The sequence below is a fragment of the Perca fluviatilis genome, chromosome 6 (genome assembly GCF_010015445.1).
Source record: "Perca fluviatilis chromosome 6, GENO_Pfluv_1.0, whole genome shotgun sequence".
Taxonomy (NCBI): Eukaryota; Metazoa; Chordata; class Actinopteri; order Perciformes; family Percidae; genus Perca; species Perca fluviatilis.
This window is the reverse complement of record NC_053117.1, coordinates 12,770,394-12,794,847: the sequence shown is the minus strand read 5'-3', so window position 1 is coordinate 12,794,847 and position 24,454 is coordinate 12,770,394. Positions and strand designations below refer to the sequence as shown.

The following is a 24,454-nucleotide window of genomic DNA, read 5'->3' as shown; positions in this document are numbered from 1 at the left end:
CAATCTGGTAGCTAGCTAGTTAGCTAGGTTGGCGCTTCGGTTGCATAGCAACACTGTAACTTTACTAGGGTCTCGAGCACCACCTGCTGGTCTCCGGCAGTCATCCCAACATAAAAAATATACTGTATATTTTAAACTAATAACAATAATTGAGAAACTAAAGCTGCTCCTCCCGCGACCCGTCACCGGATAAGCGGACGAAGATGGATGGATGGATGGATGGACAAACTAATACACTCAGACTTGATACTCAGACTGACATCAAATTTTATATAAAGCGTATTTAAGGACAGCTGTATGCATAAGCGCCAAGCATATTTGTTTCAAATTGGTTCTACTAAATGTGAACCTTAAAAGATAAAAACTAAAAACTAATGCAGACAAAACTGATTGACACGCACAACAACACGCCAAGACAAGTGATAAAGGACATTTTCCATGTCATTTATTTTCTGGAATTAATTTCAGTTTAACAAAATTGTGTAAAAGTTCTACTCTCATAGCAGCAACCTAATGATTAAAACAACAGGATTACTGCTGATCCAACAAACTAATTTGCTACATTGCCACGTAAAAATTTGGGATTAATTTACATCACCAACAGATATCACATCATTAATGAAAAGTATTTGTTTTGATTCTTCTATGAATTACAGGCTGGTTATTTCAAACAAAAATCAGAGCCAGAAATTGTAGCTGTGGCAGCAGCTGTCAGTCACCAGGACAGCACGGAGGTGAAGAGCAGGCTGTCGGACTTCTCCATCCAATCAAGTTCATCAGCAGAGGCCTCTCTCGTCATCTTGGCTGCTCCACCGGGCAGAGACGGCTGGGTAAAGCAACTCCCGCCTGTCTTTAATGTTGAAAATGAAGACGCAGACTTGTATTATTCTGGTTCCATCTCAGTTTAGCCAGTCCAGATCATTATCCTCCTCATCATCACCAAAGAGAGGGGCAGGTGGGGGACGCCCCTTCAAGCTCTGGACACAAACAAGAGAGATAAGATAAATGCTGTCCATCAATGTTGTATTGATTTGTAATGCAGACCAGAATTCTTTTTTTTAAAGTAGTGATTAAAAATGACTGACTGACTTAACATTGAAACAAAACACAAGGAAAGGGCTGGGGTCGGGGAGGGGGTGATCTACAGATTCTTCCTCACCAGCTCATCCTCCTCTTCTTCCTCGCTGGGTGCTGCAGGGGTTTTTGCGGGAGCTGTGGTCTGGAAAAATGGCTCTTCTCCATTTTCCTCATCCATTCCCTCAGTCAGACTGAGAGAATAGTAGAAAAAGAGGGGCGGGGAGTGGGGGATGCACAAAAAGACCGTGAAGAAAATGGGGATGAAGCAAGCAAGAAACAACACTTCAAACAGGCAGTTAGTTTGCAGGAATCATGCATACATGAGTAGAGATGGGCGGCACAAATAGGTTACAATTGTAGTGTAGTTAATGAATTCTGTTATATTGGCCTTCAAGACTGCATCTGACGACATGTGACCAAGTCCCCAGGTCCAAATGACCTCTCAAATGAAACAAATAGGTACAAACAGTATATAAGTTAAGTTGTTTATTGGGTTCCAAACACACAAAGTTTTTAGATGCATTATCTTCATTCCACACACACAGAACCATCTGAGAAACTTTTTGGAAAAGAGCAGGCACTTTCAAAATATACTTTGCAGGTGGTTGGATGAATTATCCGTTTGTCAAACTATAAACGAAGCCAGTTGGGAGTGGGAGAAAAAAAAAAAAAATGTCAGTCAAGAAAAGCCTTCAGTGCCATTCTTTGCTTTTCTTTCAATGACGAAATCTCCAGTTCTGATATAACGGATGCTATTGCAGCAGCTTTGCTAACCTCTTTAGCCACGTTGTTGTTCTGAACAGCCGCCTCTCCGTGTTGTCACACACACCTAAAACCACAGCCGTAGCTGCCAGTGGCTCCTCACGGGACGCTGCCGAGATAGATTTTTGTGTGATCTCGAGATCTTGTGATATTGCAAGAATCCAGCCGCTGTGCAAGGTAAGTTTGGTACTGCAGTTGCAAGCAAACCATTTTCAAAACTTTGTGGTGCATTCAAGAATGCCTTGACTAACTATCGACTAGTCTTTGGCCGAAAAACATATAGTATATGGCCACTGCTATCAAAATAAGCAATAAGAATATGTACTGTACATAATGAAAGAATAATTTGGCCATTTCTTGCGACTATAGGGTGTTTTTGAATGTATCAACAGCAGTTTTCAAAGTGGCTTCTGCTTGAAAGTGCTACACAAAATTGTGACTTTATAAAAAGGTGATTGAACTGTTGCTGAGTTTTAAAGGTCCAGTGTGTAACGTGTCTAGTTGTTCATTATCAAAATCTGTGTTGCCCGTTCACAAACTTTATATTTACCATATATTACCATATATTTACCTCCACCATCAATTCCAAGTATTCCTTTTGGCTTGACATTTTACATTTGCATGAACTGGGGTCGACGCTCCATATTGATGCGCCATCTTGAAATACGTTAGCCGGTAAGGGACATACAGGACATACTGCTCCGCCTTTCGCGTTTTCGCTGTCACATGATAAACTCACAGGGTGCTGCTAATGCTGCTAATGGCTATCGTAGATTCCCGGCCACGGCTGCAAAACTGTGAAAAGCCGTTTAGGGTCGTCTTTCCACTTTTCCAACCATCCCAACTCTAACACAGTTTACTGATTTGAAAATGTGAAAATATATTGGCTCTATACACGCGAAAAGTAGCCTATTGCTTTTTTAGAGGGAGTCTGGTGGGTTTAGCGCTAGCGACTTCAGAGCTCTTTCTGGGTCAACAGAAAGGTCTCAAAGAGGTTTTAAATCTCTGAAGGGATCCTTTCCATAATGTTTTCAGACACTTATAATAACTTTTGTGAAGTTAAATACAAGCTGGACAATTGCCCTATTAACTTACATTGTAGTTTGTTTCGCCGCTGCTGACTGCAGCGATCTTGCTTAATACTGGACCAATGTCAAGGATTGTTGTTCCCATCAGTCACTTAGGCCCCGTTTACACGATGAAGTTCGCGGGTGAAAACGAAAAAATATTTTATCGGATGTGCCTTTCGTTTATACGCCGACGACGTTTTTGGGGCTTAAAAAAAGGGGCGCAAAAAAGTGAAACCTCCCTCCAGAGTGGAAATCTTAAAAACGCTCCACCGTCGTGTTACCGTCTAAAGGGTAAAAACGCAAAAGTCTGAAGACAGAGGTGTGGAGAGAGACGAGAAAAAGGCGTCCAGGTAGTCTGTTGTTACAGAGTAGGCTACAGAAATTATAGGCTCCTGTTATCTAAAAGATTATCAATGTAATGGCTCAATATTTAAATGATTTCAACAATGTGGATAAGGTTGTTATAGTTCGACCATATGTAGGCTATTCATTTGAGCCAGAGTAGGCGACAAAGTTGCGGATGGAGAGAGAGAGAGAGAGAGAGAGAGAGAGAGAGAGAGAGAGAAAGAGAGAGACCAGCGGGCAGAGGAGAGTCTGCTTCAGCCTCCTCTGCCCGCTGCCTCTCGCTCTCAAGCAGCGGCTGAAGGGCTGCGAGGCTCAGGGTATTGGTAGTGCTCCCGTGGGTGCTGTGGCTTATCACAGTCGACTGTGCTGGGCATCATCAGACAAACATGCAACTCCACCTCCTCGTCTTTCCAGACAAGCTTTTTTGTTGTTCGCTTCGACGTGTTTTGGTTTCGTGCTACTAAGGAGAGAAGCAGAAGGAAGGTTCTACGCAGGCGCGCGGACTTGGTGGGGTTGTGTGGCAGTGCCACCTAGCCGCCTGGCGTGCATACTACATCAAAAAAACAATTGGGAAATAGGGTCCAGGTTGAAAAAACACCGGTAGTTACACTTTCAACATGGAAGACCACACGTATTCAAAATCCAAATTTCAGGAACAGGAGTCTTCTTCTTCGCCCAGAAAAAGAAAAGGGATATTGAAAAGAGCAAGAGACCGGCTTTTTGAAGCGTGAAGGCTTCGTAGCTGTAATAAGCACATGGAACTGCGTGGTGCAAGAGAGTTGATTGCGATATATGATCTCAACGCTAAATGGGAGAAATTCCTACACAGTGGACCTTTAAGTCTCTGCAAAGTTATTTTTCATACTCAGACTATTCAGGAAATTAGACAAGCTGTCGGAACCTCCATATCAGGCCTGATTGCCCTTGCGTCCACTTTAATCAATTCAACTAGCGTGACACAATTAGATCCCAATTTAACTACCAAACCAACCTGGGAAATTCGGAAGCAGCTCTTGCTGCTGCTTTGATATTCTACCTACAGAGGTACAGCGATCTTGCTTAATACTGGACCAATGTCAAAGATTGTTGTTCCCATCAGTCACTTAGACACAAAAAACATAGGGTAATAGGGTCCAGGTTGAAAAAAATGGTAGTTACCCTTTAAGCTTGACCAGGGATTTCCACTAGATGCGTAACGGCTGCGGACCGGCTCCGCTGCGTGCCGGCTGCGTGCTCCGCCGTCCGTCAATACCCACCAGGTCCGGATTTGTTGCGGAATGGCTGCGGCCATGACTGACAGCTGTAGTCACGAGGACCCACAAGTTCTCGCGAATTCACGTAGAATAGAACCACAAAACCAACAACAGTTTGTTTCCATCCAGAGGAGTAGAGGGGAAACGACTCTGTGCTGTGTTTTCAAGGTGTAGTGCAGGGAAATGTGAGCACGGTGTATTTTATTTTGAAAATTAACCGGATATTTATTTTGTTTCTGTGCTCGACTTCCTGTCCCGCACTATCTGCCGTGTGCCGAATTGCTGCGGAGCTCTCCGGCGTCCGGCAAAAATAGAAGCTCTGTGTATCTGCTCCGGAGGGGCTGCGGACTGACGGAACTGGGACGGAGTCGGGACGCAGACGCTCCGCAGTCATTGACTTTAATGGAAACCTAATGACTCCATCAACGTTCTGGAGACGTTCCGCATCCAGTGGAAATTGCCGGTAAGAATTCACTGTGTTGCATGTTGTTTAATTAAATAATTAAAACATGATGTATAAATATATGAATGTTAATCATTTTTTTAATAGCTTAGTATTGTATGCACCACAAAAATGTGTAAAGGCTTTAGGCCAGCCCACAAATTATTGTAGGCCCAGTTATGCAACTAAATTTCACACAATATGTAGTAGTTCCTGCTCTGTCTCTCTTTCTGCTAAGGGGTCCTTGGCCTAAAAAAACATTGAAGACCCCTGATCTAGACATCTCACCAATGAACAATGACAGGCCCATATCAAGACTCCCGTTTTTAAGTATAACCATTGAAAATGTTGTCTTTCAACACCTTAACACCCTCTTGGCCCTAAACTGTAGTTGTGATGTTTTCTAGTCACGGCAGAGAGCGCTGCTCTTGCAAATCACTGAAGGCCAGACTTTGAGTAAGGGTTGATGCCAGGACTCACCTTGTGTCCTCTCCTGAGCTGTTCGGTAGTGCACTCGGTGGCGGAGGAGGGTTGGCTGGGGGTCCAAAGGCTTTCAGAGAAGCAGCGTGCATTTCTTCTACATGCTCTCCATCGTCCACGCTCTCCTTGTCCTCCTCACTGCTCACTGCAGCATTTCTTTCTGAAACCGTTTCCTGTCCATCCTCAGGTGGTGAGCTCTGATCAGGTTCATCCCCTGGATCTGCAGGTTTGTTGGTGTCCTTTTCGTTTTGTTGGTGTCCTGCCTGCTCCTGCTGTACTTCAGGCTCTGCTGTCTCTTGCAGTTTGGGCTCAGTTGGAGAATCGGGATGGAGATCGGCAGCCTCTGGCGGGCTTTGTGCGTTTGACTCAGTTACTGTCTCCGTCTCCTTCTCTGCTGCTACTTCCCGATCCACCTGGGTCTCACTGACTTGGTGGGAATCCGATTCAGCCTCATGTTCTTCTTCCTCCTTTTCTTGCTCTTTGACTCCTCGCTCACCGTTCACATGTACATTCTGCACAGACTCCTGTCTTTGCATCACATCCTCACTTTCTTCTTCCTCTTCTTCCTCCTCTTCCTTCTTTACCGGTCTCGGCGGAGATCTGTCTGTGCCACTGAGCAGCTGCAGGGTTACGTTCTGGAAATAAATGATTGAAGAGCTGAACATATGCTTGATAAAGTAGCTGAGTAGGACGGCCATCAAAATGCTGCTGCCAGGTTTTTAACACCTTCTAAGAGAAGTGACCAGTGATCAGCCCTTCACTGGTTACCTGTGAGTTTTGAGATTGATTTTAAAATTATAGTGCTGTTTTTTGAAGCCTTGAATAGTCAGGCCCCTGCCTATATCTGATCTGCTAACCTAGCCTGATCCCTAGCCTGATTGCTGCATGAGATCCTCCGGCAGGGCCTTTATAATAGTTCTCAGACAGGCAAAATCAGTAACCTCTTTTGAATCTCTTCTTAAAAGTAACTTATCGTGGCTGGTTAGCTCAGTTGGTAGAGCAGGCGCACATATATAGGAGGTTTATTTCTCGATGCAGAAGGTCCAGGGCTCAAGTCCGACCTGTGACTGTTTTCCTGCATGTCTTCCCCATCTCTCTCCCCTTTCATGTCTGAGCTGTCCTATCATTAAATGCCCATAAAGAAATCTTAAAAAAAATAAAAAAGTATCTTATCATGTGGCTTTTTCTTAAATGGTGGTATTTGTTGTAATTTTTCAGTGTAAAATTCCCTTACCTTAATGGTAGTGACAATCACCCCTAGCACAGCCTGGCCACTGTACGATTCACCAAGGTCAAACTCCCCTCGCAGGGAATGAAACACTCCGTTCATCACACGCTTCACCTGCAAGTACACACATCTGGCCTCACCTTTCATTGCTCAAAAGAAATTAGTTATGTCACATACTGTAGCCCTACTAAAAGAAAAAAAAACTTCTACATAAATAAGCCTAAGCAAAGGTTGTACCTCAACTGGGAATTATGATTATGCAGCATTAGTCAATAATCCTGTAATAACATGAATATTCTATACTTATGTGTATATATAATAAATGAATACCCTGCCTATAGGAAGTAACGCTCATGACATAGACAATCTTTAAACTCTCTACTGAAGAAATTACTTATAATTAAAATATTTCAATATAAAAATGTAAGTAGGTCTGTTTACAAGGATGTCAACAATTAATATTACAAAGAATACTATTCATATTTGTATTACCTTACAGTGCTTAAAATGTAGGAACACCTGCACTCAGGGTTTTTACTGCATAGAGGAATTTTTGGCGCCCCGCAAAAGATATTTTAGCCAGCCCCGAAGGCAAACCGGTGCCAAAATGATAAGAATTGAGAAAATATCGTTATTGCAATATTCAACAATGTTATCGCATACCACATATTTTCCTCGTATCGTGCAGCCCTAGTTGGGTAGGAGAGTTCTAATTCAAGACAACTTTTACAGCCTCAAATAACCAATGAGTTGAATCCAAATTCTTTTGAAATAGTCTCAACAAATACTGAACATAATAAGCTCCACGGCAGAGTTTATGGCAGGGCAGTTTGAATTAGAATGTGCGAGAATGCATCATATTTTATGCCCTGTTGCCTGTACTTCCTGTTTGTGGGTGGTGAAATACAAGCTGGGAACTACTAGTGAAGTCTCAGCGATCCTTTACTGACATCTGGAGGTGGAAATGAGCCATTACTGATCATTTTTATTCTGCGACTTGCACTTGAGAAAGTTATCGTCTTCTCATGAATGATGGAAACAGGAAGTTTGTCAATGATTGTGCAACACTCATTTTAGTGTGTGTGTGTGTGTGTGTGTGTGGATGACTCCTCACCTCTGCTGAAGTATCTCCTGAACTTTCCTGCTCTGCCAGTTTCTTCTCCAGGTCAGCCACTTTTCTTTCCAGTTTTTCCCTTACAGCTATTCCTTGCTGCTCCAAGGCTGTGTACTTAAAAGAGAATAACAAACAGTGACTGCGTGTCGGTGTCTGTCTGTGTCTGTGTGTGTGTGTGTGTGTGTGTGTGTGTGTGTGTGTGTGTGTGTGTGTGTGTGTGTGTGAAGGTGGTAGGAATGTAAACAGGAACATAAAAAGCAGCAAACAATTATTTTCATGAGGAATGAATAGCCCTTGTGTATGTGCATGTGATGTCCTACAAAATTCCTGGAACGGCACATTCCTGACAGATGCATTCCCTGCCAACGACCACTTAGTCAAATTAGAAGCTGACTGACAACCACTCATCCATCTTACTTTTTCCTGAAGGCCTTGCAGCTCCTCAGTCTGCCCGCTATGTTGTAGCAAAGTCTGCTCTTCTACATCTCTTGACTGCTTCAGAACCATAAACTGTTGAAAAGTGAGGGAGGCAAGAAATATGTCAGTCACAAATCATATATCCACACTTCCATCACACTAAAAGCTTTGTTAACAAGAACAGTAGTTAAAAGAAAAAAAAAGGGATGAATAACTACCTAATACGCTAAAAAAATGCATATTTGTTTTCTTCGGCATCAGCTATTTGAGCCTTTGAGTTTTTGGTATGTGTATTAGAGTTTTTCTGAATTGCTAAAACACTAAACCCCATTCTCTGAATCAAATGCTCAGTGGCCTAGACCCATTTGTCGAATCGATCACTCTTTTGGCAAAACCCTAAACACATTCTCACTCGCTAAAACACATTTCACTCTATGATGCACTTGTGTTGCAAAATGGTTAACACGGGCAGCAAAAGTTAAACACAACTACAACACACAGTTGTCGTCGACTCAAAATCGTACAAACAAGTTTCTACCATAGACTGTTACAGTAATATGAAAGGTGATCAAAACCAATTGTAAAGAATATAAGCCAGTTCAGAGTGCACAGAGGTGACGCTGAGGCAGAGTACGTCTTTCGTTGACTTTGATATTGCAGTTTCACAATATGTTTGAGTGTACCGTCGTGTGCTTTTCATTTCGTTTTCTTTGTTCTTTTGCAGTTGGACTACTGCATTGTTCTACAAGCGCCTCATATACAGACATTCAATATTGCAGTGTACAAGGCATTCACTTACAAGTTGTGATTTACTTTGTTTTCATCGCAAAGTGTGTTTACTATATGAAAGACATTTTTCGGTGTTTCGATGTCTAAAGCCCCGTTCAGACCAAAGATTTGCGATGAAACTTGCAACTTCTTGCAACAAGCTGGTCTGCAGCGTTCTGAGACCTGCCAGTTCACACCCATGAGACGAGACGAGACGGTATATCATCTCCATAGCAACCACTATTTGCACTTCCATCCTAACTTCTGACTTTTAGGCTTTTTTTGTAGCTGGATACATCATTTGTTTCGTCTAAATATGAATGTGGATAACGTTAGTGATATTGACATGCTTGCTACAGTTGCTTTTCTAGTGATGAATCGGCGAAAACACGTTTTTATTTCTCTGATTCACGGCCTTGTTCTAATGCCGCTGGGTGCTCCCTCTCTTCACTCTAGATGGCGCGACCATATGTCTGCTGTACAACTGTCTCATAGGCAATATTAGCTCTGCTACACAACCTGGACTGTGGTCATAACATCTACATCTTTTAACTTATTCCCAGTTATATATTATTCTTCCAGTTATATATTATTCTTATTCTTATTCAAAACACTGGAGGCTACACCCGTAGTGTAACCCTGATGACATCAGAACTTTCATCGTAACTACTTCAACTGGAGCTCCTCAGTAAGTCCGCAGCCGATGAGACAAAGCTTCTGATTGAACTTGCGCGCGTGTCCGCGTGCGTGCGTGTGTTTAATGATGGCTAGCTTGTCTACCTTTTCCTGTAGCTGGGTATGCTTGTCCTGCAGAGCATCTCTCTGCTCTGTAAGTTCAGCCAGCTCTCTACTGTGCTGCTCTTTAGCAGAGGCCAACATCTGCTCACACTTCCCCTTCCACTCCTCCTCCAGCTCCGCCTGCAGCTGAGACAACTGAAACACATGCATGATATATGCCATTAGTACGCCGGCGTATAAACATAAATCTCCACTTGAGATAAACAATTCCGCAAAACATGTTTTATCAACGCCTCCAGAATATATTTAAGTCAATTCAATAATTTATTAAAAGGTGCACTGCCACACAAAACCGTTTTTTCCTTGTATTTTTTGAAATATGTTGGGTCCATATGTGTTTGTGTTATGTTGTGAATGTGAAAATGAACTGCTACCTCCTCTGTCAGCTCTAGCCACTGAAAAGAAATAAGCGGAGAAATCAGGCCAATTACAAAAGCTGGTCAGTCTGACATCATATTGCCTGAGCTCATTACTATTCATGAGCTCGCCCAGTTGCGCTGGGTAAAGGATTCTGACAGCCAGGCTCTCACTGGCTAGCGAGTCTTCCTGCAGGCTTTCTCTACCAAACTAGAATGGCTTGAAACAAGGTAACCAAAGCATTCCATGGTAGAACTTCAGACATCACCACAAAGTAGTGAAATATGTGTGGCAGGGCACCTTTAAACAGTCACGCTATCATTCATGTTCCTAGAGTAGAGCCCTTTGATTTGGATGCAACCTGTTCCGATGCTGCGTTGTCAGTGCTGGTCCTGGCCTTGCGGAGTTGAGCTCGGAGGTTGTCCAGCTCCTGCTGGCTGCTCTTACGGAGCTCCTCCACCTCCTCATCCCGACGCTGACGCTCCGCCTGCCACTTCTTCCTCCTTTCCAAAAGTGTCTTAAAAGAGAGGGGAAACCCACCGTTGGTCAAAATGTACACAACTACTTCACATTTCAAAAACTGTGTACTAATACTGATATTAGCTATTAGACAAATTGCCGAACGCGCACCAAAAGTGTTAGGTCTACTCCGACCTTGTTTCGATTTTGGAGCATCAAAATGAGGACCCAGTGTAACCAGAGCTGTTTTTTTCCCCACACTACATGTTTGGAGAAAGTTACTGTAATTTGCTATGTAATGATGTGATACGAATCAAAATGTATATTAAATGTATATTCAGGCGCCTTGCAGCCCAAAAGTGCTCACAAAAGTGAGCACTTTTGTGAGATACTGTATTTGTGCTCATCATCATATGTACATTTTATGTACTGGTGTTATTGTTGCATACATTGTGAATATGTATTTCTAAAATTGTATGATGTTTTTGTTGAGTAATTATTACACAATACTTTTTTCTGACCTTTTTGAATCTTGCCCCCAACAAATAACCCATATTACAAAAAAAGACTAAAACTAAGACTAAAACTAATAAAAAACTAAAACTTTGCATTTTCCAAAAAAAAAATAAACTAAACTAGCAAACCCGCTTTAAAAACTAATTAAACTAAACTGAATTTGAAAACAAAAAGTCAAAAAAAAAAAATTAATGAAAAATGCAAAACTATAATAACCTTGGTGCACACCACGGAGATCTGCTCTACCAAACTGTCTTCTATTCATATATTTTTATTGTTAAACACGAGACCAGAGGACGTTAATGATCGTGTGAATCAAGCTCCTAATTCCTGGCGCCGACACCATTGCAAAATGTCACGGCAGTTTCTTAACAGCCCAATAGGCTAATAATTGTGATGCCGTTTATAAAGGAGTTGAAATAATGAGCGATTAATGCGGGTGGAGGATAAAGAACAAGCACTATAACTACATATTTATGTTTTTAGTGACCTGCGCTCAGAGGTGTCAAGTAACGAAGTACAAATACTTTGTTACCTTACTTAAGGAGAAATTTTGGGTATCTATACTTTACTGGAGTAATTATTTTACAGCAGACTTTTTAATTCTACTGCTTACATTTTCACGCAATTATCTGTACTTTCTACTCCTTACATTTTAAAAATAGCCTTGTAACTCCTATTTCACTTCAGCTTATTTTCATTCTGGCTTGTCATCGTTCAAACCCCCCCCAAAAAAAACCTATCCAGATAAATCGCGCCATAGAGAAGTATAAACATATACCATTCCGACACCCTACTGGTTTGTACGCGATCCATCGCACCTGCATAGACCCGGTGCCTTATTAGGTGCCACTTAAATGCCTGCGCTTCTCTCTTCTCTCTCCGAAAACGGACGTTAGAGGGAACTGAAACATTGCCGCACGGGACGATAGTCAACACTACACTTGGCAGCAGGTAACGTTAGCCTACCGTTAGCTAGCAGCTGGAGTAAACACGGTTAAAATGCTGACAGCCCTTCTGAGTTTGCAGGTATGATTTTAATATAACATTATAGTCATTATGGACTTGAGAAAAATGTTTTTTTGTGGAGGTGGGGTAGTGCACTATAGGCTCCTGTGGGGCAGGCTAAGCTTTTGTCCTTAATGGCATTTTTTTTTTTTCTTACATTACTTTTACTTTTATACTTTAAGTAGTTTTGAAACCAGTACTTTTACTTGAGTAAAAAGCTTGAGTTGATACTTGATACAAAAATCACCTGGCATCTGGGAGAAAGTCTAATGCCCCCACTGACCGGGGTCTCCGTAACATGCAAAACCTTTGCCTAAATAGCGACCTTTTCTAAAATACGGCTGGTTCGGTTGTGTTGGCGCTTCAAATCTGATGCCTGCAGTGCGCCATAGAAGCATCAAATGAGGCCCGTCAATTATCGCTTTCAGTGCGTTTGGGCCTTAAGTGCATACCCTCTGTAGAAAATCAAAGTCTGTCAACTTTCACTGACACAAAGACAAAAACATGAAGTATACTTACTCGTTCTAGGCTCTCTTTATCAGTTTTTAGGTCCTGCAGTTCCTCCTCCATGTTGTTGACTCTCAGCTCCATTTCTTTGCGTCTTTGCTTCTCTGAGCGGTACTGAGCCTGCGCCGTCTCTGCTGCTTGCTTCAGCTCTGGAACACACAAACAGCATTATTAGACCAGCGTCTCTAATGTACGTTAGTCAAAGTGTCACAATGTTTAACATCCTCCATTCTCAGCATTTATTTTGTCTTTTACACTCCAGAGCCATGTTTCTTTGTACATGGTGTTGCCTTGATTTGACTGTTGATCATTTTACACAAAGTTTATCAAAAGCTGTTAACGAAGCAACCCATTCTGATGCCCAAAACTGTTAAAATGCGGTTATTCACACATCTGAATCATACTCTTAGGATGACGATTAAGACATTTCGAGCTGAAGCCCATACTCATTTTCAGATTCACATGACTCACATTCCTTAGAGTAGGGGTGTCAAACATACGGCCCATGGGCCAGAACTGGTCGCCAAAGGGTCCAACCAGGCCCACTGGATGACTTTGCAAAGTGTGAAAATTGCAGAGAAGTAATTCATTCCAATTCCAAATGTACCACTTTAATCTCAGAGAATATCAGAGTTCTTTTTCCGTAAATTCACGACTTTAATCTTAGAATATCTGAGTTTTTTTCTCAGAATATTACCCCGCTCTTCTGGGTCCATAACATTATTATTATTTCCTACAATGGCCTTAGAACGCTGTCGTAGCAGAAGCAACTTGCGTTTGCCAACATCACGCTGACAAGAAACAGAAAGGGTTTCTGATCTTTCAGGAGTGGTTTACTGGTCTGGCCCACTTGAGATCAGATTAGGGGGATGTGGCCCATGAACTTAGAGGCACCAATATAAAAATGTTGAATTGATCAACCAGTTGTATCAGTGCTAATCATGGTTTTGACTTTCAGAATAAGAACACACTTTGGTGTAGGATGACATCATCCAAAACTGAAGGATAAGTCTGGTGATATTTTGTATTATCTCTTATTATCAACAAATCAAAGCCTGAATACGTGTCCTTTTAGCAAGTAATGTGTGTGTGTATTAAGGCCTGATACAGTGGTGCTCATAAGTTTATGAACCCATGCTAAAGTTGACTAAAAAGAGGAACAAAAAAAAAAAAAATAAAAATCATCTTTTGGAAATTGATCTTAATGCCTTAATTAAAAAGAAATTGGGAAACATCCAATCTTTAAGGGCACCAATTTTCTTTGTGAATGAATAATGTATCATAAATAAATAAATAAACGTTCTTCCTGTAAATAGAGGGGGCATAAGTATACACACCCCTATGTTAAATTCCCATAGAGGCAGGCAGATTTTTATTTTTAAAGGCCAGTTATTTCATGGATCCAGGATACTATGCATCCTGATAAAGTTCCCTTGGCCTTTGGAATTAAAATAGCCCCACATCATCACACAGCCTTCACCATACCTAGAGATTGGCATGGTTTTATTTCAGTTAGGTAAGGGAGTGTAAGAACATACACTCCAGTTGCCAGTTCATTAGGTTTGTTGAAGCCCCTTAAGAGAGGTTTAAATTCAACTTCATGGTCATTTTGAAGGCTGTAATTTGCGCTGCTGTTGATTTTTAGGGTTAAATGCATCACAATCGGCCTCCAAAATGATAGCAAAGTTGAACACCTCTTGACTCTAAATCCCCCCCGACACCTAGTCACTACACTTTGCATTATCTTTCATCCTGGACCATACACACACACGATATATTTTTTTTCTCTGCACTCAATCCATTCAGCGTCTTTTTTCTTATGTTAAGTAGCCGTTTCGTTTAGATTTGTTTCTGTATTTATTGTTTATTTCATAATAATTTTCAATATGTTTGTTTATGTACATATGCACAAACCACCAAGGCAAATTCCTTTTAAGTGTTAACCTAACTAACCCGTTTCTGAGTTCACCGCTCTAAAAACCGTTTCAACAACAAAATGAACATTAGAACTTTCATGGAGGTTGGACTCATTGCAGGACTGTGGTATTAAACCCATCAAAAACGGCAACACAGACCTTCCATCTGTGTTTCCAGGGCAGCGATGCGTTGGCAGTGCCTCTCACTGTCCTGCAGCGATGAGCCCAGTTTACCCTGCAGCTCCATGGCCTTCTGCTGGTGAGCTGTGGCTTCTAGCTGCAGCTGAGACAGCTGGGCCGTGGCCGTGGTCAGATCCTCCGTCAGACGAACCTGATGGAAACGCAGACAGACAGTGGGAGGGGGTGAGAGGAGGGAGGGTGTACCAGTGGCTGTCTACAGTACAGGAAAACCCAGGCCACACAGAGACAGTCTAACAACATAGTGACAGCCTAGATGAGAGGCTACTGGTGCTAGTGGCGTGAGCAGGCGGACCCTGTGGGAGAAAAAAAAATTGTGAATGATTGCTGATGGAAAAGGAGACAGAAGGGATAAAAGAAGAAAGAAAAGTTAGTTAAAATGTCAATGAAGTATGATATAAAAAAAAAAAAAAAAAAAAAAAAAAAAGGATGATTCCAGTGGCAGCGGTCAGATCTGGATCAAATAGTAGTTCCACATGATACCTGACATTTTGGACAGCAGGTTTGAAGTGCGGCTTGATCAGGACAAACCAGTTGGATCAGCTGTTAAATCTCAGTGTAATCCCTCACTACCGTCCTGCGCCCCGTTTGGTGGAAGTGACCATTTACTGTCTCAGGGGACGTCTCTGTTATCTGTATCTGTTTCTCTCTTTAAAATGGCATCATTGCAAAATCATTTCAGGCAGAAAGTGAAGGTTCCTCCTGAGTTTAAATTGTCAATGATGAACTCACTGCGGAGCTATCTTTGCTTTGTTTGCTCAAAAAAAAGCTGCTGATAGGAAAACTAACTTTTGGAGTGCTTACACAATTTGACTTTGTCTTTTTTTTTTTCTTCTTTTGCAGATACTATTTGACCCCAGTCTGGTAACAGTACACAGAGAAAACAGGCTCACCTGGCCGGAGCCCAGGTCCTGGGGCAGTGCTTGCTGAGAAGAGAGAGCAGTAAATGCTAGATTTTTCTCAGAGCAGCACTGCAGCGTAAATATCCAGACAGAAAGCAGTTGGTAAAGAGTGAAGCAACTTATAATTAGCATCAGATTTGTAGTTTTCAGTGTCAGGAACAGAAAGTAAATGATTAAATCAAAACCAGCCCAATCGCCACTGACGGTGGTAAATAGAAAGTATATTACTGAAGTGAAAACCTTGTGTGTGAAATTTAGATTGCGTAGAATAGATGATAATGACGCATGTGTTCTTACGGTATTATTCTAAACATATCACTTATTTCTAGAACAGAACAGTGTATAGCAGTGTTAAATTAGCTTTGCAACGTAATTTTGACAATCGTCACGGTCCTGTGAAAACCTTGTAACTCGAAATCGTCCACTTTTTATGAGCTACTGAAACCAGCTGTGTCTAAAACCTGTTGGTAACCTGTTGATGGACATGTGAAATAAAAAGTGGAGGACTTTTTTGACATTTGAGACTCAAATGCAAAAATGCTTAAGTAGTGAATAATTGCAGTTGAAAATGGAAGTTATTTTAAAAAGGTTGCAGCAAGAGACTGCTGCATACTCACACATATTTAATTGTGTTCACTCTGATGTTTGATTATTGATTCATTATTGATCATTGATTCATTGGGCCCTATTTTAACGATCTGAAACGCAGTATGAAACGCAAAACGCAAGTATCTTTGTGGGCGGATCTCGGGCGCTGTTGCTATTATACCGGCGGGATAAATGAGTCTTGCGCCCGACGCAAATCTTAAATGGGTTGGTCTGAAGTAGCTAGGTGTGGTTTGGGCGTAACGTGAAAATAACCAATCAGAGCGTCATCTCACATTCCCTTTAAGAGCAGGCGCGCTTGTTCCATGGCGGATTGCTATTAAGATGGCGGATTTGCCTGGCGCACGCCAGCGGGAACAGTCCGAGATGCGGCAAAGTAATGAATGAATTATTTTCTGAAACTTCAAAATAGCACCAGGGAACGTTTGCGCCTGATACGCAAATACATTCCCTAATTTACCGACGTGCGTCTGTGGAGGGTAAAGTCCGCTGTGCGTCAAGTGCAAAATAGGAATGATACATGCGTCAGTGTACAAAGTAAATTGCACTGGGTGCAAGATAGGGCCCTTTACGTGTTAAGACTCTCACCTACATTTGGGATTTAGCCCGACCAATTCTGGATTTTGAGGTTGATACCAATACTGATATTCCAGTATACTGACTAATAATCTATTTTTTCTTCATAAATGCATAACAAACATTTACGATAAGAATCCCTTAAATTTGGTTTCTAAAGACCAAGATATGTACTGAGAAGGACATTTTACAATAAACATGTCGAGACACTCTGATGGACTCTCTGAACTACCTCAAATATAGCTTTGGCATTTCTGTACTGACATTTCTGGTCTCTCATCATCTCACATATTCGCCTGGTCCCGCCAAGGTATCAGTCAGGCTCTACTTTGGACCAATCACTGAAATGCTGAATAACAGTGAAGAAATGCATCAGGTTGAAGGCACAATGTCTCAATGTTTCCCCGTTCTCCTGTAAAGAAACATCCTCACCTTGTCCTGCTCAGCATGCAGTAATCTGGCCTGGATCTGTTCACTGGAAGACTTGAGGGAGTCGTTCCTCTGTTCCAGCAGCAGGTTACTCTGCTCCATGTAACTAGAGAAGCACATCACGACCACATTACATCCACCTCACATACATTCAAGCTTGCTTTATGGTTGTGCGGAGGCTCCACACAGAGCTTTCGCCGCAGCCAACGTAAGTGGTCTGAAGTTTACACTTGTGCGTTGGTGTCTGCGTCGATCTCTTTAGTGGTGTGTGTGTGTGTGTGTGTGTGTGTGTGTGTGTGTGTGTGTGTGTGTGTGTGTGAGGGGGGTGGTAGAGAAAGTGAGAGGGTGAAGGTGATTAGTTTCAGAGCAAGTAGCGACTCTAGAGTCATAGTGAGAGAAACAAAGTGCTTTCTGACCACGGTAGGAAATCTGTAGCAGAAAAAGTTAACCGTCTCCTTGATTTCATGGGGCGGCTGTGGCTCAGTGGTAGAGTGTGTAAAAGCGCTTTGAGTAGTCGTTAAGACTAGAAAAGCGCTATTATAAATACAGTCCATACAAATACAGTGCATGTTGTTTATGGAGAAAGAGAACCAGGAAATGAGTTGGGGGAAATGCAACGCTACCAAGCTACGGCTGAGCAAAGTTCGTTGCCACAATGTGTAGCTAAATTTTTCGGCATAGATTTTACGCAGAAGCATAAATCACGCTTTAGAGTGAAAACATTCCAGATAATTTCTTTACACAACTGGTTCTCAAACTGTGGTACAAGTATCACTGGTGACACACGAGCTCCCTCTAGTGGTACGTGGATGTAATCTCTGATTTATAATTTTTTTTAAATGAAATTAATTTAAAAACATAACACTATAGAAATAGAGCATAACTGCTAGTCGCTACTTAAAGGGTAACTGGCGTTTTTTTTCAACCTGTGACCTATTTCCCTATGTTTTTGTGTCTAAGTGACTGATGGGAACAACAATCTGTGACATCGGTCCAGTGTTAAGCAAGATCGCTGCAGTCAGCAGTGGCGAAAGAAGCTACAATGTAAGTTGATAGGGCAATTGTATTTGTATTACCTTCACAAAAGTGCCCGTTTTGCAAAAGTTTGCAAACGATGCAAAACAGTCAGGAGATATGACCCGAGTTACCTCAAATTTAGATTCCGTTGGAGCGGGATAGCGTGGCTGTCGGTTCAGCGAATTATTACGATGAATTGGAAAATTCATAAACCAAATTGCTTTAGCACAGACGATTGGTTGAAAGGACTTTATGGATTTGCTTTCAATGGAACGGGCTGCATCTGCCATCTATAAAAATACTTTTTTCATTTAAAAAGATGACAAACCAATTAATGGATTATCAAAATAGGTGGCAATCAATTTATTAGTTGACAACTAATCAATCATTCGATTAATCTTTGCAGCTCTACAAAATAATAACATAAGTGACGTAATGGTGGCTTTAAACTATGAGATCCACATTATCATAAACATTTCTATTGAAGAGACAAGTTCTGGCCTTCTGTCAGCAATTATTTTCTGACTCACCTCTGGTTCTGGTTGATGAGCCCCCCGATCTTGCGGTTTTGCTCCTCAATGCGAGAGCTTTTCTCAAAGACTTCCTTTTTTAAACATTCATTTTCCTAAAAACAGAGTGAGTTTTCAGAACAGTTTTCAGATTTATTTATTTATTTTTTTTTAAGTTCCAGGGTCAATCCAAAGTGGGATGGATAAACACATAATAAGCTGGGTCAGACAGATTATTTAAGGGGATGGAAGAATGAAGGGGTGCCGTCAAACCAGGAGTGGACTTGTGAGATGGCTAGGGTGGCGGCGTTTGAAAAAAAAAAAAAAAAAAAAAAAAGTCATAAACGGTTTGCCAGATTGGATGTCTATACTAGAATATGGGGAAAGTAACTGAGCTTTCTGGAGGGATCCTAAGAAGCTTTGTGTTTGGGAGAGACGTGAATGATGGGCTTATGGTGTTTCCATTTATACATATTTTTTATTTGGTTTATTAGTCTCGCATTGCCAGACCTTCTGGCTAGTCCACACAGCATTTTGGGATGGGAGAGAAACGTGCTCTGGTTTATTGGCATTTCTTTAAACCAATCACAATCATCTAGGGCGGCGCTAAGCACCGCACGGAGCCCCGGTGCCTCTGCAAAATAGCCTCGGGAAGGAACTTGTTTTGGTGGGACGTGTACATTCAAAAGTTGTTTTAGTCGTGCAACAGAAAACTCAGATTGGACAGATATCTGCAGAGATCTGAGGAGCAGTTAAAGGGAAACTTCACCGATTAGCATTAAGTTTTGTATCAGTAGAAACCTGGTAGTATTTTTGAATGACCATGCTTGCCTCCCTCATGTCCCCCTGAGAGGGGAGATCTCTGTATTGTGGGTCTGGAAAAAAGCCTCAGATGACGCAAAATGACGATTTTTGCGTCAGAGGTTGTTTTGCCCAGAGTCAAAAGACTACAGCCTGTATTAGGAGCCACTTCCGGATAGCCCAAAGGGGGTTGGACTGTCGGCTTTTTCCAGAGATTGCCGAGGAAAAAACGAGTGTCAGCCATCTTGAATCCTCGCTTAGCTTCTCAGCAGGAGCAGAAACTGTTCATCCCGACGGAAATTTTAGAACAACAATTATGTGCATTCAAACTACCGCACACGTGTACCACCCGGATACATTGGTACAGATCGGAGAATATGCAGGACACTTTATTACAGACGCAATACTCCACACACTACGCGAGCTTCGCCTGCACGGAGACCAGCGGTGGTGCTCGATGCCTCTGGCCGGTAAAGAGACCTCATCAGCGGGGAGCGTTGAACGAGTGTGCCAGTGGAAAGCTAACGCTAGCCAGCCATCTGTTCACCAATCCTGCTTGCAAGTGTCCGCTCATTAAACAAACTGGACTACATCCAACTTCAACGAAACTCCCAACGTGAGTTCAGAGACTGCTGTGTTTTTGTTGTTGTGGAAATATTGCTGTGGACAATCCAGCCTGCTGCTCAGTCACCGTGTAAGACTAGCTAGTAGAGGAGGGCTGTGTTACCACGGACTGCCTGATGCAGAAATGGGGTGATTTGTATCAAACTAACTGCTAGCTAACTGCTGGTGGAATTTGTGACTGTAAAATGCCGACAATTCTAGCTACATCCCCCGCAAATGTACGGCTGTGTTTATACTCGATGTTTATACCACAGCCCACCAAGAGTTAATGCTAGTAGCTATGTGTTAGCCTTCTTTTATGGCTTGGTTGAATTCTAATGTAGAATGCGGTCTGTTATTTCTTGATAACAGACCGTTGCTAAGGATAACACACCATTGCCATGCATAGCAGAGCGTTGCCATGGACACAGTTCTGTTCACTCTGGAGCTATCAATCAATCCGCTAAAAGAAGTCCGGATAATGTATCAGCTGTGGCCAAAAAAAAGCATGTTGTAAATGTGTAACACCACTTGAGCCACGGTGAAACGTTTTTTCGTGTATATGGTTGAAATGACAATAAAACACTTGTTGAGTTGATCGTCTCACTGTCTTTCTGTAAAGGGTAGGCGTGGCTTGGGAGTGGCCTCATACAGCAGCAAAGCAAGTGCATTCTGGGATTTGGTGTCTTTCATCCATATGAGCCAAAAACACATTTTCTGGCTTATCTCGGCCTAGAAGGCACCACATTTCTACTACATTAGTGACCCAATTTAAAGATATATTCAGCGGTGAAATTTCCCTTTAACCACAGTCCTCATAAATCCACCGGAGTTTAGAATGCCAACACAAAAAAAGAGGAAGGTAACGGACAACCGGCCGAAAGGAAGGACATACGGCGAAATTTCCGGCGGCAACTGACCAATCCCGGAAGTGGAACGTCGTTTGGTTTATTGACTGTTAATTTTGTTCAATGGTCTTGAATATTGTAGTTACGGTCATCTTTTCTTGATTTGTGCCGGGTTTTGTTTTGTATTTTGTTAAAAATGAAAAAGACACACACACACACACACACACACACACACACACACACACACACACACACACACACACACACACACACACACACACACACACACAGACACACACACACACACACACACACACACACACACACACACACACACACACACACACACACACACACACACACACACACACTAAAAAGACCTGAGGGGGAAAAACCACCAGTGACAGAGCCTCCAAAACCACAAGGCACTATTCTGGTGTGTACCTGGATAATTCTTTGGATGTTGTGCATGATCATGGAGGTTTCCATTGACATACTAGGAACAGCCGTAGAAAGACTTCCCTGCCTCTGGAGGTCATCTATCTGTCAAAGTTCAAAAAGACAAGAACCAGATGTATCCGCTTTCTATTAAAGCCCCTAAATGAACATATTCGTGTACAAACAGCGTATACCTTCGAGGCTAGTTGATCCACTTTATCTGCTACTTTTCCGACAGATAACCGGATCTCTGTGTTGTGTTGTCGGGCCTCAGTCATCAAGAAGGAAGTCACATCACTTGAGCCTGGCGAGAACAACACAATCGCAAGGTTTATCATTTTGACATTTAACAGTTTCGCCATTTAAATCAAAACGCAAAACTGTCTTGCACCAGTGTAGTTATATTAATTAATGAGATGCTGTTGCAGAGGAACTGCATCATAAAAATGGTAAAATTAACTTAAAAATTCAAGGCACAATTCAATTAAATTTTATTTATCGTATCAAATCATAACAAGAATTATCTCAAGACACTTTACAGATAGAGTAGGTCTAGACCACACTCTAGACTTAGCTTAGGGTACAGGTTTACTAACAAACTGCCCTACATTTTACATTTCATTTTGTACAACCCTTGACATAAACACCCCGCTGGTTTGATCATAATGGCTTTCCTTGTAATTGAATGGAAAACTCTTACCCATGTATGGGACAGTTTGCGCAGGGTAGACCTGGCCAACAGGCTGCAGCTGAGACGGAGCCACAGAGGTCTGTGTGTAGGAGTAAGGCTATGAAACAACATAATGCACTGATATTACCAGATCTGTCCATGATGTACTTACTGATAAGTCGGTGCAAAATATGGTGAAATCTCACCTGAAAGGCATGGCTGCTGCCCGACAGCCCAGGCTGTGGGGGAACAGTGGGCGTAATAGGAAGTAAGGCAGAGGGTGGAGCAGTGTGAGGATGAGGATAAACTGCGGGAAAAACAATATTTAATTTCAGAGCAGACGCAGGGACTCTACTAAGAAACTGTTAAACATACTGTACACCATCATAGGAAACTGTGTTCTTTGTAATGTAATGTAATCTGAGCCGTGGGAGGAATGCATATTAAACATATGAGAGAAGCTTACCGTGTGCTGAAGCTGGAGCAGCAGTGGAGATCTGCACTGGAGATGGAGCCGCAGGCCGATCCTTCGCTCTGTTGCCACTAGTGTCCTAGAGACCAACGCAATATTTAGACATTATGTTGGTTGAGGTTCAATTCTGATTGGAAAGTTTAAGAACATTGATTTCTCCTTTTCTGAACAATTCCTGAAGTGATGCAGATGGCAGCCCCAGATATTCTTTTTCCACGCTGAATCAATGACTAAACATTGTAATATACTTTTATCTATGAGCTTTTGTAAAGATGGAAGCCTTCATGTTTCCCCTCATGTTTTTTTGGACACATATATTATCTCACAAAAGTGAGTACACCCCTCACATTTTAGTAAATATTTCATTATATCTTTTAATGGGACAACACTGAAGAAATTACACTTTGCTACAAAGTAAAGTATTAAGTGTACAGCTTGTATAACAGTGTAAATGTGCTGTCCCCTCAAAATAACTCAACACACAGCCATTAATGTCTAAACCGCTGGCAACAAAAGTCAGTACACCCCTATGTTAAATTCCCATAGAGGCAGGCAGATTTTTATTTTTAAAGGCCAGTTATTTCATGGATCCAGGATACTATGCATACTATGATACTATGTTCCCTTGGCCTTTGGAATTAAAATAGCCCCCCCACATCATCACACAGCCTTCACCATACCTAGAGATTGGCATGGTTTTATGTCGGTTAGCCTAATAGCTGGTTTGATTTGCATTGAGAGATGATTTTATGGAAAGTACCCCCATGCCAATCTCTAGGTATGGTGAAGGTTATGTGATGATGTGGGGCTATTTTAATTAATGGCTGTGTGTTGAGTTATTTTGAGGGAACAGCACATTTACACTGTTGTACAAGCTGTACACTTAATACTTTACATTGTAGCAAAGTGTAATTTCTTCAGTGTTGTCCCATTAAAAGATATAATGAAATGTTTACTAAAATGTGAGGGGCGTACTCACTTTTGTGAGATACTGTAGGTATGGGTTTCTATTTCAGGTGTTATTCTATATTTTTCTTATCGTCAACAAATCCCATTAAAAGACCGAAACCAACAATGCGTTAGTACTTTCTGACCCTGTCTGCTCTTACTGAAGGCTTACATTTTCACACCAGTTTATTTTTCAAAGAACATAATTACATAATTTCTTAAAACAGCTAGTTATTGTAGTTTTTAAATCAACATTATAGTTGATTATAGTAGTGCATTTTTTAGGACTATTTTCAGCAGTGGATTAATCCACATTTGGTGCCCCAGTGAGTATTTCTGGCAGCAGGACGGTGTGTGTGGGATTGAGTCAAAATAAACTACAGTGTGTGTTCATGGTAATGAAGGAACAGGTCACCCAGTCCAACAGTATGTCTCATTGATGCATTTTTATTAGTTAAGACAACAATGGAAGAAAATAGATCAGGCTTTGATTAGGGCTGGATCTGAATATTCGATGGGTAGGTATTCGATTTTCAATTTTGGGATTTGAATATTCGCTGTTGTTTTTTTTTTTTAGAACGTACATGCAGGCTGAATTTCACTGTGGTGTTTTTATGTTTTATGCTGCTAGATAAATGTCTGCTAGCCGCTGGCTAATTTACACAGAACTACGTCGTCTATCTCATCTCATCTACTGTAACAGCCTGCTGGCTAAGCATTCATTCGCACACACTGTGTCGGGCGTCACTCGTTAGACAGGCAAAAGGTGTCTTTTCGCTTGTTTTGAATGCCTGCGGCAAAAAGTTGAGTCCGATCCAACTTTTGGAGAAAAGCAACCTGACATCAACCTGCTGTGGACAATAATGTTGTAAATATTTTTTAAACACTATAAAAGGTAAAAATAAAGTTTGTTTGTTAGT

At 41.7% G+C, this 24,454-nt stretch overlaps 1 protein-coding gene across 4 annotated transcripts in view; it reads right to left on the bottom strand.

The window, feature by feature from the left end:
• Positions 1 to 416: 416 nt before the first annotated feature.
• fkbp15b (FKBP prolyl isomerase family member 15b) overlaps positions 417 to 24,454 on the bottom strand; it is a 41,922-nt gene continuing 17,884 nt past the window's right edge. For 2 of the 4 annotated variants that reach the window (XM_039802808.1, XM_039802806.1), the window contains exons 13-29: positions 22,581 to 22,665; positions 22,321 to 22,421; positions 22,145 to 22,232; positions 21,639 to 21,748; positions 21,451 to 21,549; positions 18,776 to 18,870; positions 17,232 to 17,334; positions 14,677 to 14,848; positions 12,614 to 12,750; positions 10,473 to 10,628; positions 9,737 to 9,889; positions 8,189 to 8,281; positions 7,772 to 7,885; positions 6,664 to 6,771; positions 5,430 to 6,064; positions 1,160 to 1,268; positions 417 to 977 (exon numbers count right to left, since the gene is read on the bottom strand). In XM_039802808.1, the coding sequence (XP_039658742.1) occupies positions 900 to 977; positions 1,160 to 1,268; positions 5,430 to 6,064; positions 6,664 to 6,771; positions 7,772 to 7,885; positions 8,189 to 8,281; positions 9,737 to 9,889; positions 10,473 to 10,628; positions 12,614 to 12,750; positions 14,677 to 14,848; positions 17,232 to 17,334; positions 18,776 to 18,870; positions 21,451 to 21,549; positions 21,639 to 21,748; positions 22,145 to 22,232; positions 22,321 to 22,421; positions 22,581 to 22,665 (2,436 nt within the window). In that variant the 3' untranslated portion in view covers positions 417 to 899. The remainder of the gene's footprint in view (positions 978 to 1,159; positions 1,269 to 5,429; positions 6,065 to 6,663; positions 6,772 to 7,771; positions 7,886 to 8,188; positions 8,282 to 9,736; positions 9,890 to 10,472; positions 10,629 to 12,613; positions 12,751 to 14,676; positions 14,849 to 17,231; positions 17,335 to 18,775; positions 18,871 to 21,450; positions 21,550 to 21,638; positions 21,749 to 22,144; positions 22,233 to 22,320; positions 22,422 to 22,580; positions 22,666 to 24,454) is intronic. The other 2 variants (XM_039802807.1, XM_039802810.1) reach the window with 2 other exon arrangements.